This window comes from Cryptomeria japonica, chromosome 3, assembly GCF_030272615.1.
Source record: "Cryptomeria japonica chromosome 3, Sugi_1.0, whole genome shotgun sequence".
Taxonomy (NCBI): domain Eukaryota; kingdom Viridiplantae; phylum Streptophyta; class Pinopsida; order Cupressales; family Cupressaceae; genus Cryptomeria; species Cryptomeria japonica.
The window spans coordinates 194,037,706-194,051,853 of NC_081407.1; the positions used below are offsets into that span (position 1 = coordinate 194,037,706).

At 34.2% G+C, this 14,148-nt stretch overlaps 1 protein-coding gene across 1 annotated transcript in view; it reads left to right on the plus strand.

Moving 5' to 3' along the window:
• The first annotated feature begins 12,321 nt into the window (after positions 1–12,321).
• LOC131035059 (F-box protein At2g26850) overlaps positions 12,322–14,148 on the plus strand; it is a 28,766-nt gene continuing 26,939 nt past the window's right edge. The window contains exon 1 of the mRNA XM_057966681.2: positions 12,322–13,915. Coding sequence (XP_057822664.2) covers positions 13,850–13,915 — 66 coding nt within the window. The 5' untranslated portion in view covers positions 12,322–13,849. The remainder of the gene's footprint in view (positions 13,916–14,148) is intronic.

A 14,148-nucleotide genomic window follows, 5' to 3' on the forward strand; every position in this document is an offset into this window, starting at 1 on the left:
ACATTTAAATAAATTAACACTTATTTAAATCACCTTTATCCTCCACCCACTTGTATTTTCCTACAAATGCAAGTTGCACAACTATTTTAAATAAATTATTTATTTAAATCACCTTTATCCTCCACCCACTTGCATTTTCCTACAAATGCAAGTTGCACAACTATTTTAAATAAATTATTTATTTAAAAACCCATTTATCCTCACCCACTTGAAACCTTTAATGGTTTCCCTTAAAGTCTTCAAACTTAATGGCTTCCTTCTAGAGTCTTCTCAAAGCCTTTAATGGTTTCCGTTAAAGTCTTCAAACTTAATGGCTTCCTTCTAGAGTCTTCTTAAGCCTTTAATGGTTTCCCTTAAAAGTCTTCAAGCATTTAATGCTTTATCTTCATTTTTCTCATTTAAATAAATTAATATTTATTTAAATATTTATCCAAATACAACTTACACCATTTAATTGAAATAAATGATTTTATTTTAATTGAAAATACCAAAATTCCTCCCACTTGCATTTTCCTACAAAATCCACTTGCATGCCTAAACCCCTTCTAGATTCTTCTAAACCCTTCCTAATTAACCTAATCCATCCCTTAAATATTGTCACATTCCTAAGCAAATTGGAGTCACTTCTCAAAGACTCCAAAGTCTTTGAAAAACAATTAATGCTTTGTGTGTTTAACAAATTAACCTCTAAAGTCTTCCAAACCACTTATGGCTCTTACATGACCATTAATGGTTAATTCCACTTGCACCCATGGTTAAGGACTTTGACCCCTAACTTAACCCTCATGTAACCTATGTGTCTCTTCAAAGCATTTATTTCTTTGACTAGGGTAACCATCATGTCCCCTCAAACATTTAATGCTCCTTATCTCTCCTCTCAAGCCTCCTCATGGTGACACTTGTCAACATGGGATTGGGTTGAAAGTCCTCACATGGATTGAATACCATTCAATCCTGACCCTTGTTGAGATTACTCAATCTCAACCATCCATTGCTCCATTTTTCCTATAAATAGAGCCCATTTCTTTATAATCTAGATCCTGAAAACTTGTATGCATTTAACCTATAGGCATTTTAGAGAGCATTTAGCATAGCAAACTAATATCTTTGTTATTTTAGTTAAAATCAATCATTTTAATAGCATCTAGTATTTTAATTTTTCATTTCCCATTTGAAGCAAAATACTCAAATCTCAATCCTCCATAAGCATCCATAGTGCAAAAAGCTGCTGAGAGCTACACTATTTTGGAACTTGGAGAGGAGAGGAACAAAGGAGAAGAAGCTAAGAGCATGTTAGGAGATATTTGGAGATGCCTCATCATATTTACTTCTTTAGTTAAATATGCTTTCATATTTTTAGTATCTCTTTTGATATGCCTATTTAGATTAGTTTTTGATTGATTAACACTAACGGTTTCTTGTGTGTGTGTTATTTATCTCAGACTAACCTTGTCCATTTCGCAGAGCATCAACTCTAATGAAGAAAACTGCTCCTTTGTAGAACCCATGTGATAAGAGGCACCCGAGTCAACTTTCCACTACTATGAAGAACCTGTTGTAGCCACAAATGCTTGCCCTTTTCCCTTAAACTGTGAGGAAGAGGAAGGAGATGAATCCTTCTTTGTGTGGGCGGATGACAAGTTGATGTTTTTCTTAAGAAGATTTGTCAACTCATCAACTTGCTTGGTGTGGCATCAATGCTCAACATGACCATATTTCTTGCAGTATGCACAAGTTGGTTTATCCTTCTTAGGTGGAGTCCCCTTTTTGGAAGAGGATGGAAAATCACGTTGTGATGAAAAGGACGATTGCCCTTTTTCCTGCTGTGGTTTTGACTTAGATTGCTTCTTCTTGTTGTTGGAATCTTTGCCTTGACTCCCTTGACTTCCTTGATTAGCCACCAAAGCCTTGGACTTTGAAGACTTGAGAAGCCCCATGTTCAACAACTTAGATTGTTCCAATATCAACATTTCTGTGAAAGCATCAAATGAAGGCATAATGTAGGAACTCCCCACTGTCAAACGATGAGTTTGGAAGCTAGACACAAATGTTGCATATTCTGGTGCAAGCTTGTCCAACAAGTTGAATATCAACTGAGCATCATTTTTGTCAATTCCACAATCCTTAAGCTTTGCTCTTAGCTCATTTGCTTTAGTGACATAATCTTGGATTGTATCAAAACTCTTGGGATCCAAGTTGGTGAGCTCATTTTCAATCTTGTAACCTCTAATTTCATCAACTTGACCATACAATTTCTGAAACATATCCCAAGCCTCTTTGATTGTAGTACACTTCTCAATGTGAAAAATGAGGTCATCTGATACATACTTACGCAAAGTTCCAAGGGCCATGAAATTATTAGTGAGCCATTCTAACTGAGCATTAGGATCAACCTTGGGATCAGGTGGTGCTGCTATTGTTCCATCTATGTAATGCATGAGACCTTTTTCCAATTATTTGCTCCATACTTTAATTTTCCATGATGCATAATTATGTGGAGTTAAAGGTGGAAATTTATGAGGACTCATTGCAACAAAAATGAAAGAGCACAAGGAAAGAGAGGCACAATCACACAAGACACCCCCCAAATTCACTCAATCAAAGACCCCCCCAAAAAAAAAATTTAAAAAAATGATGATTTGGCACTTTATACTTAGTGCGTGTACGATGGGCCACTTGCAAAAAATGGCAAAGTGGACTTCTGATTTCAACTTTACAACTGTCTCAATAAGGCCAAAGGAGACTCAAACTAATAATTCAAGAGATCTAAACTAAGATCCAAACAAATTACAAGTACCAAGTAGGCCAAAAAAGACCAATATCTGAAAGTATAATATCCACTCAAAATCTCTCAAAAATGATCATAGATTATGAAATTAGATGAAAAAATATGCACTTTCAAAAAAACGACACCTGAAAAGGAGGTCGTATGAGCTCAAACGAAGCCTTTGAAGTTGCAAAATTGAGGATTGGACAAGTACATCTGAGAGAATCCAAAAAATAAAAAATAAACCATGCACCAAAATCAAAAAATAACTACACCACTACAAAGAGCACGAAAAATTAGCCCAAATAAAAAAAAATTGCACCCAAAAAGGAGCAAAATTGAGCAAGTTATGAGCCTCCAAAGTTGACTCAAAAATCCAAATTGCTCAACAGAGAGGGGTCTAAGAAATTTTCAAAAAATGTTGATTGGGCACTAACTGAGTGCTTATTATACAAAATTAATTCCAGGTGGCACTAACTGTGCAAAAAAAAAGCCAGGTGGCACTAACTGGGCACCTGCGAGTGATGTGGCAGGTGACTGGGTCGGGTTGCCTGCGTGGCAGGCGGAGGAGGGCCCGACACTGAGGTGGCGGTGGTCAGCGCTGAGGTGGCGGTCGTTGGAGGGCCGATGGGAAGCGCCAGTGGCAAGAGGCATTGGGGCCGGAGGGCCGGCAAGAGGTGTCTACGATGGGCTGGGTCGGTGGGTCAGCGGGAGATGCCGGGGTGACGGATAGGCGGGAGGTGTCGGGGCCGAAGGGCCAGCGGGGCTAGGCGGCTGCCGGTGGTGGCGTCGGGGCTGTTGCACGAGGTCGCCAAACTGCTGTCAGTGGTGGGTCTGCTGCTACCGACACCTGCACACGCCTTGCAGAAAAAAAAATACGATGGGGGCAGAAAGGGGGGGGGTCTACGGACCCCCAAACAACATGTTTTTTTTTTTTCAAAAATAAAACCCCTTTTTCCCTTTTTTTTCCAAATTTTTTTTTCAAAATTGGAAAAAAAAATTAGAATTTTTTTTTTTGAGATCCGAAAATTTCATACCGTACTGCCCGAATTGGGCAAAAAATTCCTCCACACCCAAAATTTGACTTTTGCCAAAATAGGTCGAGTTTATACTCGATTTTTATGGAAACTACCTCTCGAACGCAATGGTGAGGTCAAAAACGCTCTAAGATGCCTCTAAAAAATGCAGTCCCTTAGATCCGAAAATAGAAGCCTTCCAAGATGTCTCCCAAAGCAAATCAATGAAGCCCTAATGGCTTTGATACCATGTGAGATTTTGCCAAGATCAAGGGTACAATGAAAAACATAAAGAGAGACAATAGAATGACAAGAACACACTATATTCTCATCAATATACAAATGATCAACTGGATTAACCAATACAATGAATATGGACCTACTTATATAGGCAAGGCCATATGGATATACGAGCACACAATCATGACATGTGGCTCAATGAGAAACAAGGGTAGGTAAGAAATGCTAGGAGTAGGTAGGATAAATAATATAATATTCCACAAAAGGTGGACAACCCACCTAATGTGGAGTGTAATAGCAAAATAAGACCACAAAAGATGGAATTTCTCCTACAAGCTATATCCATATGTGCACACTTCCCTAAGTGTCTCATATCCAAACTACGAAGAGATGCATTATCTTAAGTTAACTTAAGTAAAGTGTAATAATATCCATGATGAATATTTATTTACACCAACACTTCTCTACACCTTACTACCCACAGGGGAATGGTCAAGTAGAGGCATCAAATAAAATAATATGAAAATCCTCAAGAAAATAGTAAATGATGCGGGTAAGGATTGGCATGTACAACTCAATCCGACACTCTGGGCATACATGACTAGCATTCAAACACCTACAGGGGCTACATCATATTTATTAGTGTACAGATCAAAAGCACTTCTACCTCTTGAGGTAAAAATTCCATCACTCAGAGTATCTTTGAAAGGCCTCATACCAAATGAGGAATATCGGGTAAAAAGACTGCATGAACTAGACTTCTAGATGAAAAAAGACAACATGCCTATGATCATCTCAAAGCATACCAGCAGTGCATGTGCAGAAGCTACAACCACAGAGTCATCCCTAGGGTTTTTTAAGTCGATGATCTTGTACTCAAAGATAATCCTAGAAATCAACAGGATCGAGAAAAGAAAGGGAAGTTTAAATCTAATTGGTTAGGTCCCTATGTCATCATTTCAGCCTATGGATCAGGCACCTATCAGCTAACAACTTCAGAAGGAGACATGCTCGACAAACCAACCAACAACATCCATTTGAAGAAATTCTACACTTAGAGTTGTCTAATGCACGAAAAAAGTGAAAAAATAAAAAAATAAAAAAAAATACAAAAAAAATAAAAAATAAAACAAAAAAGTGCAATAAAAACAAGTGGTGAAAACCCGGCAAGGGGCACTATTTGTGAGAGAACAACTCCTCTATCTATCACTACTCATATCTTTTACATCCATCCAAAGTCAACGCTAATGGCCATCACCCGACACTATTCACACAACATTGTCCCGGACATACTTAGCGTAGTCATTGTCCTTGATTATCTGAAGATCACTTCATCATATCCCACCATGGCTTGGTAATCACCGTGTATATCCACATCGATAGATATCTATAGCTAGGGGCAACATTCCTCTCGAGTTAACCATTCCAAACAACGAAGAAACAAGGATCACAACACACTAAGGAAATCCTATCAACAACATCTCATCGGGCTAGAAAACAAGACCATTATCCAAATACAACTTTAGCACACATGATGGATGATTTTTTGAATTATAATTTGTTTACATCTAGTAGGAAGTTTTGACTATTTTGTATCTTAAATTTTTGAATCATTGGATCTCCTGAATTTCTCGAAGATGCATCAAGCTAGAGAAAACGATGGGGGAGTCTGATATTTTTTGGTTTTCTATATGTGAGGCGATCACTTGTATGGTGTAAATTTGTCTTGAGACATGATTTAAAACATATCATTGAAGACATTGTTCCACTTTGCGCTTACAAATGGTTAACTCTTGTCTATTTTACGCAAGCAACACTCAGGTCGTCTTGGTTCAATTATACCTCGACGCTTGTGTCGTCTTGCCATATCAAACTCTATGTAAGTGTTACTCGGGTCATTATGGTTCAATTATACCATTATGCTTGTATAAACTTCCAACATATCAAAAGCTCAATGATGACAAACAAAAACAGAGCAAAAACAAGTGACTAAACAAGAATGACAACGACAAAATGAAGGTGATCACTTAGTTGCATATCATTTTAATCTTGCATTTAGTTGCATATCATTTTAAAAACTAGCATATCATCCAAACACATTTCATCTTACATTAGTCTCACATCGTTATCATTATCATACATCTCATTTTTAAGATACATCTCACATCATTATCATTATCATACATCTCATTTTCAAGATACATCTCATCATCATCATCTAGGCACATTCATCATTGAAACTCTCGCATGCATATCTATCACATCATCATGGAATCTTTCTTCACTTTCATATCTTCATCGTTCTTCCAACTATCATCTATCATGTCTTATACAGGATGTATCTTTCATGAAACCAGACATTTTGATCAGCTCTTATACAGGATATATCATTCCTGAAACTAGACGTTTTGATCAACTCTTATACAGGATATATCGTTCCTAAAACCAGACGCTTTGATCATCTTTGTCTTATATAGGCGGTGTCATTCCTGAAATGAGAAGTTTCGATAATCTTTGTCTTATACAAGAGGTGTCATACCTGAAACCAAACTTGATCTCAATCTAATCAATCTTAATCTCAATCCAATCAATCTAATCAATCTTATCAAACCCATGCATGTCGTTACTATCCACTCTTCTATCTTTCAAATAACATTCTTCTTCTTTCGAGAGATCATTCATGCCTTTTGTGCACGAACAATCTCCCGAGGGGGCATTATCATATCAAATCTCAACATCATTTTCATATAAGTTTCATATCGACACCAGTTTCATATCAAATCAATTCTTCATATCTGGGGCATCATCAATATCATTCATCAAATCTAGGGCATCATATCGACATCTTGACACACGAAATCATATCGATCAAATTTTGACAGCATATCCGACAAATTTTCTTTGAATCAACATGTGCACACACATCACTTCAAAGAGGGGCAAAATGTAGACGTATAAAAATGACCACTTTCCTAAGTGAATATTTAATATTCATTTTAACCTCATTCCTCTATTTAATTAAATTCTATTTAATTAAATTCTTTATATTCATCTATTTGATTAAATGAATTACTCAATTTATTTAATTAAGTTCACCTAAGCCTTTTCTAACCTTTGATTAAATAAATTACTTTATTTAATTAATTCCCCTTCCTCCCCTTTTAATTAAATTTACATTTAATTAAATTGAAATTTGCAAATAAATAAATTTAATTTATTTATTTACATCCCCCACTTGTATTTATGCAAGTTGCTTCTAATTTTTATTGAAATAAAGTAATTTTATTTTAATTAAAATCCTTTTCCTCCACTTGCATTTCCTTACATCTCCCACTTGCCTTCTAAACCCCTTCTAGATTATTCTAATCAATTTTAATTTTGCCTAATCCATCTCCTAAATATTGTCACATCCCTAAGCAAAGAGAAGTCACTTCTCAAAGCCTTCAAAGTCTTTGAAAACCATTAAAGGCTTTATATCTTCAACAAGTTAACCCTCAAAGTCTTCCTAACCATTAATGATTAACTCAACCTTCTTGCATGATTCGAGACTTTCTCTCTAACTCAACTCCCATCTAACCCAAGGGTCTCATCAAGCATTCATGGCTTTAACCTTGGTTATCCCTTTAACCCTTGCACAAGAGTTTACCCCTTGGGTAAAAGCTTTATCCAATGGATAGCCTTAACCTAACCTTAACCCTTACCTCCTAAGATAACCTCCATGTCTTCTCAAGCATTTAATGTTTCTTTCATCTCCTCTCAAGCAATCTCTAATCATGGCCCTTATTAAGATTATCCAATCTTGACCATCCATTGCCCTAGTTTTTCTATAAATAGAGCTCTCATTCTCTCATTTTGATATATCCAAGTTTCATGCATCTAATCTATAGTCATTTTACTAAGCATTAGCCTCTCTTTGATAAAATAATCTTAATAGTATTTAGAAGTAATTATAAATATCATAGCATATCCATGTTAGATATTATTAGGAGATGATTACTAATCTTTATCATAGCATCACCTTTTATGCTAGTTTAAATCATCATAGATTCAATATCATACATATCTAGGAATGCATTCATGCTAAATTAATCAAACATCACTCATTCTTGGAGTTGTCATTCCTAAGTCACTTTGCTCAGTGATCTAAGAGCAAAGAAATTGACTTGAGGGATCCTATGAGATAGAGAACAATGGAACATCCCTTGGGAAGTTGAGCTATTCAATATAGCTCTATAACTTGCACCAAGAGTCCCATTGGTGTGTGGATCTTTTGGAACCTGAATTTTATATTTTTGTACACAACATTTCCCGCACACAAGACCTAACTCCCATGAGTGATCTATGTACCATAAACATCACCTCATTGCAAAATGGTCATAATTCTCAACACATCCCATGTGATTCCATATCTTAGAACAATTTGAAACATGAAACCAATATCCCATGTCCTTTAAACTAAAAGTTGTGCCCCTTACTCTATCACTTAATTTTGCAAGCCTTTGTTGATGACAATATTTTGGTATCTGCGTGGAAAGAGACAATAAATCTAAAAGTTGAGAATGTTTTCCATACCTTGTGCTACCAAATAAGAGTTCATCCTTCTCTTTGAAATTAATTTCTATGAAGACATCACCATATTTCCACTGTACAACTTTGAATTTGAAAACATATTTATCCATTTGCATTATGTTCAACTCCCCTGGATCCCTTATCATTATCCATGAGAAATTTAACAATTGGGATGAATGATTTCCCTTCCATCCTGTATCTCTTATTGCTGATTTGTACACTTTTGGAAGATTTACAGAAATATCCTCAATATGAAATTCATTAACATGTAAAGATTTATCTAAATCTCCTTTCATTAAAATATGCTCATTTATATGAATCTCTTTTGGGACATCCTCACATACCTGAAATGCTTCATGGGTGATATGGGACTTCCTTATTTCTTTTTCTTTCCCCACAAGTATCAGGTCTTCCCTTACCATGCACGTGTTCTCCTTCTTTTGTAAATTCATCTTTGTTGTACCCATCATCATTTTGCGTCCCTCTGTCTCTTTTACTTCCTCCTTATTTTCAAAAATATTTTCTTGACATTCACCAACTTCATTTGTTAATAAAGGATGATCTTGAATGATCAAATGGTTTTTACCTTCTCGGTTTAATATGCATTCTCTCTATTTTGCCTCCTTAGCTTGCTCAACGACGTCTTATAGCTCCACTTTCATCTTTTCTTCATTATTATTATTTTTTTTTTTTCTTCAGATTTTTCCATACCAAATCCTTCTTTACTTCTTCTCATGAAGTAATCTTCAAATGAAACTTCAAACTTTCCCTCTGAAAGGCACTCCTCAAAAGCTCTAAAAACCACTCCTTTAGGCAAATCTTTCCTAGTGAGCTCTGCATATTCATAAAAAGTGAGGGTTTCCTTTGAAATTGTGCACTTTATAAAATATTCAGCAAACCATTATGATATTTTGGAAGCTAATACATCATTTTCCAAACCTATGTAAATAGATTTGTAGAAGTCTCCTATGATTAGCATCTCAAAACCCTGCAGGCTGGAAATATCTTCGCTCTAATACCACTGTAATACCCCTTGCTACAATTTTATATCAGATTTAAAGCTAAAAATTCTTTACAACTCAGATTTGCAAAGTACACATAAATGGTGCAATCGGGTATACTAGAAACCCCTCCAAAATACAACCAACCAAAACTATAACTTAATGAAACCAATGTAGAATGTGTATTACTATTTTTTCCATGGTTTTAACATCACATTTTCTGCTAAGTACATCAAATATCAATAATATATTTTTGCTGCAAATTACATCAAATAGAACGCCAAATCTGGAGCTCAAACATTGAGATAAATCACTGTAACTACCAGATAAACTCCTCAATTTCTTAATAAATGTTCTTAACAACAAAACACATGAGAAAATGCTCAAATTACAGTAATACCCACAACCTCAATGCTACAAAGGGTTTAAACACACTCAAAAATATAAATCATATAAACTCTCAACCAGAACCCCTACAAAAACTAAAATAAGCTATGAAGTTGATATTAAATATGCACAATGATAATCTCTGAGTGAGATTATTCTATGGTAATCCATGACTCCCATCTTAGACCACCTGATAATCCTCTGACTCCTGTCCTTAGATCACCTGGAAACTTTCAAACATCCTGTTCTACAATCTCCTTCTCCATTGGTTTATCAACCATTGAAGAAACAAGCATAAGCTTTGATAAAATCTCCAACATGAATAATGAGAAATGAAGCCAATATCCTATATAAATTAAAGCACTTTCAAAATCCATGTTTTGGCACCAAAATTCCACTCCCAAGGAAAGGAAACTTTCCTTCTATTCTCCAAACTTCCACAAATTCCAAAGAAACTTCCATCTCCCAAAACCTCTACAACTTCCAAGAAATTTTCCATTTCTCAAAACTACAAAAAAAAACCATTAGTTTCCAAAAAGATAAGTCAAGTGAAGTTTCCCAAATGCTCATTGCCAAAATGAGGGAACTATTTAAGTTTAAATATATTTGGTATTTTAATAATATTAAAATCTCAACCAAATTACCAAATTTATCATTATTTCCCAAACTATCAATTGATCTTGATTTGCTATTTTGGGATTGCTCACTTACTATTTTCACTAAATTGCAATTTTAGAAATTTTGGGACATGACAAGATACCCCAATAATCATGATGTTAAAGAGATTTATAAAATATATAAATGCTTTATTCTTTTAAGTAAGGAACATTGAAATAAAAGGCCAAACAATTAAATTAATTAAATAAACAAGATCCTTATGTTAGAAGAAACATTATATTGGTTAATTAAATAGTTTGAATGTGTTTATCAACATTAGAAATATATTTAATTAATTTTAAAAGAATGATTAGATGAGTTAATTAAATAAACTTGTTTATTTAATTTATATTAAGAATGGATTCAAAAAGCATTTTAAATGTCTAAAATAATCATGATGTTAAGAAAATTATAAAATATCTAAATATTTTAATAGATATTCACCTCACCAATAATTTTTTAAGAATAGATTTTCACTATAAATTTTAATTATTATTTTTTCACTTTTCTTAATCTTATCACCACTAAAAGTCAAGTATAGCATCAAATATGAAGGTATCAATATATTTGATAAAGATGTCATTTCATTTGAAAAAATCTATTATTATAAAGTCGTATTCTATTTGTTTTTAAATATAAAATAAATATATTTCAAGTCTTTGAATTATTTTTTATTAAACATTAAAATAGAAATCTTTTAATTTATTTATTTTATAAGGTTGTAAGAAAGAAATATTAATTCAAGACAAAATACATATTAATTACAATATGCTAATTAATTTAAAATCTTCTAGTTATTGAATAGTCTTGAAATTATCATTTAAAAAATAGTTATAAAAGTTGTAAAAGAAATATTAATTCAAGACAAGTATTAATTACAATATATTAAATTTAGAATTCTCTAATTTAAGATTTGGTTTCTTCCAACGAATAAAAGATCTTTTATTTATTTATAATGTGCCACATTATTAAAATATACATTTAAATAAAATTTAATAAATAAAAAATGAAATAAATTATGATTATTTTAAACTGTAATTTAATTTACACCTTTAAATAATCTTCTTCAATTAAAATATTAATTAATTTAAAATTCTCTAATTATTGAATAATATTGAAATTATCATTAAAAGTGGTTTTATATTAATTTAAAATTCTGTAATTATTGAATAGTATTGAAATTATCATTAAAAATGGTTATAAAAACTGTAAGAAAGAGATATAAATCCAAAGCAAAACAAGTATTAATTACAATATATTAGTTAATTTAGAATTCTCTAATTTAAGATTTGATTTGTTCCAGCTAATAATTTTTTTTTATTCATTTTTAATGTGTCACATTCTCAAAACATACATTAAAATAAAATTTAAAAAATAAAATAAAAAAAATTATGATTCTTTTTACTTTATAATTTTTCATTTTTTAATGTGTCACATTCTCAAAACATACATTATTAAAAATAAAAAATAAAAAATAAAAATAAAAATAAAATAATTTATAATTTTATTTATACCTTTAAATAATTTTTTTTTAAGTTGTATTTGTATGTTATAATTATTGCCTATACTGTTTTGTCCAAGCATTTATTCTAAACGTTTTCACTTAAACATTCTCTAATTTCTTTATCAGGCTACGTCAGAATTTGTTCATTGTATTTTGTCTCTGGTTATACCGCAATTTGTTTACTTAATCTGATGGTTCCATCACCACAAGTCAATTCAAATGCTTGCAAGAGAAGCAAGGTTTTGTTATTACCTACCTGACTAAAAATTGACAGCCACAACTGCTTGAAGATGGTGCAGTTATCTATCAAAGCTCGTGATTACAGTTAATTGATACCCAACAACTTCAAGTCCACCTCACATTTCTTCTCGTTGAATGCCTGTATATAGTGGAGCGGAGCAAGCTGACTGTAAGTTGGTGTGGGGTCCTCGGTTTAACAGTTCCATCTTCATTGCCAATGCGGGATTCCTCTTTAATTTTCTGGCCTTGTTTTGTGTGCCGAACAAAGCATCTTCTTCGCATAAGGCCTGTCCAATGCACTGCAATTCTGTTGGGAAGCAGCTGCTTTTTTCACACCAACATGTCTGGGGACTGACATTCTCTGGCATTGAGAATGGTGGTGGAAGACACAGTCACACCAACCTTGCTTATGTGGGAGAAGAGGGAAGGTAAACACCTAGATGCCCATTTAGGTCTATTTCATGTTACGTGGGACTGGAAGATGTAAACATCTAGTTTTTACTGCTGTGCATCTCTTGTTGGGCATGGGGCATTAGCTTGACATTTGGGATTTGTGCACTTTTATTGTTTGTTGGTATATAGGGGTTAAAATGAAACCCTCATAAATTTAATGTAGTTTTAGTGGAAAGCAAGAGGGCTCTCCTGGAGGGAGCATTGGTGGTTTGCTTCTGCTTCTGCTTTTGTCTTATGATAATAGTGGAGCAGGCAAAGCAGATCAATTTCATCTTTTTGCCACCCAATTTCCTGAAGAATATTGTCTTACAAATGAATTGCCTCTGGATATCTTTCTTTTGTTGTGGTGGTCTGGACTTGTGAAACTGTCCTCTTGGAGGTGTTTACAATAAAGATCAAGTCTGTAGCACAGGCAACCAGATTCAAGTTTCCTCTGTTTTCCTTGATCTCATGAGCAGCAAACTTGGATGTTATGGATATTAGTTACTCAAGCCTTAACCTCTGCTGAGAATGATATGAACATTCGTTCTGCTTGGAAACTAGTGGGAATCTCAAACTCAGTTGTGGAGTTGATTAAAAGTGGAAGCTTTGTCAAATTTATGCTGCCATGTTGAAGAGGGGATGCTTTCAAAAAGTAGAAAATGTAGACGAGATACAGGATCTGAATTTTGTAGATCTACCTGAGTTAGTATTGGAAAACATCTTTAGTAGGCTTTCTCCTGCAAGTCTGTGCACCACTTCAGGTGTATGTAGAGATCTGAGGAGGATGTGCAGTAGTGATCATCTTTGGGAAGTCCACATTAAAAGGAAATGGGATAAAATTGTAGGACCAGCAGCACGCAAGGAGTGGCAATGGACCATTGCATCGAACATAGAACCAGTAACTGTAGACCACAGAAAAAGAAAAGGTTGGAGTTTGTCATGGTGTTGTATATGGCCATGGTTATTTTCCAGACAGAATTCACAGCCAGAGACTAAAAATAAACTGAAAAGCAGCTCACAATCCGGATAATTGATGGCATGGTATGTGGCACTTGACAGTGGCGACTTCTGGTTTCCAGCTCAGGTGTACAATCGTGAGGTAAGGTTGTGTATATCTTTTGCATTCCCCGTGGCGATTAATTCAAAGATATCTCTTGTATTTGTGCCACCATCTTCAGGATTGGTCTAATTGGCAGTATGTTCCAAGTCCAACTGCCATATCTGTTACTTTTTTCTATCCACAAAAGTTATTCGAAATGCAAACCTTAAAAACGGTAAAGGTTATGTTTTAGGTCCCATCTTAGCCAACATGTCACAAGGAATATGAGACTC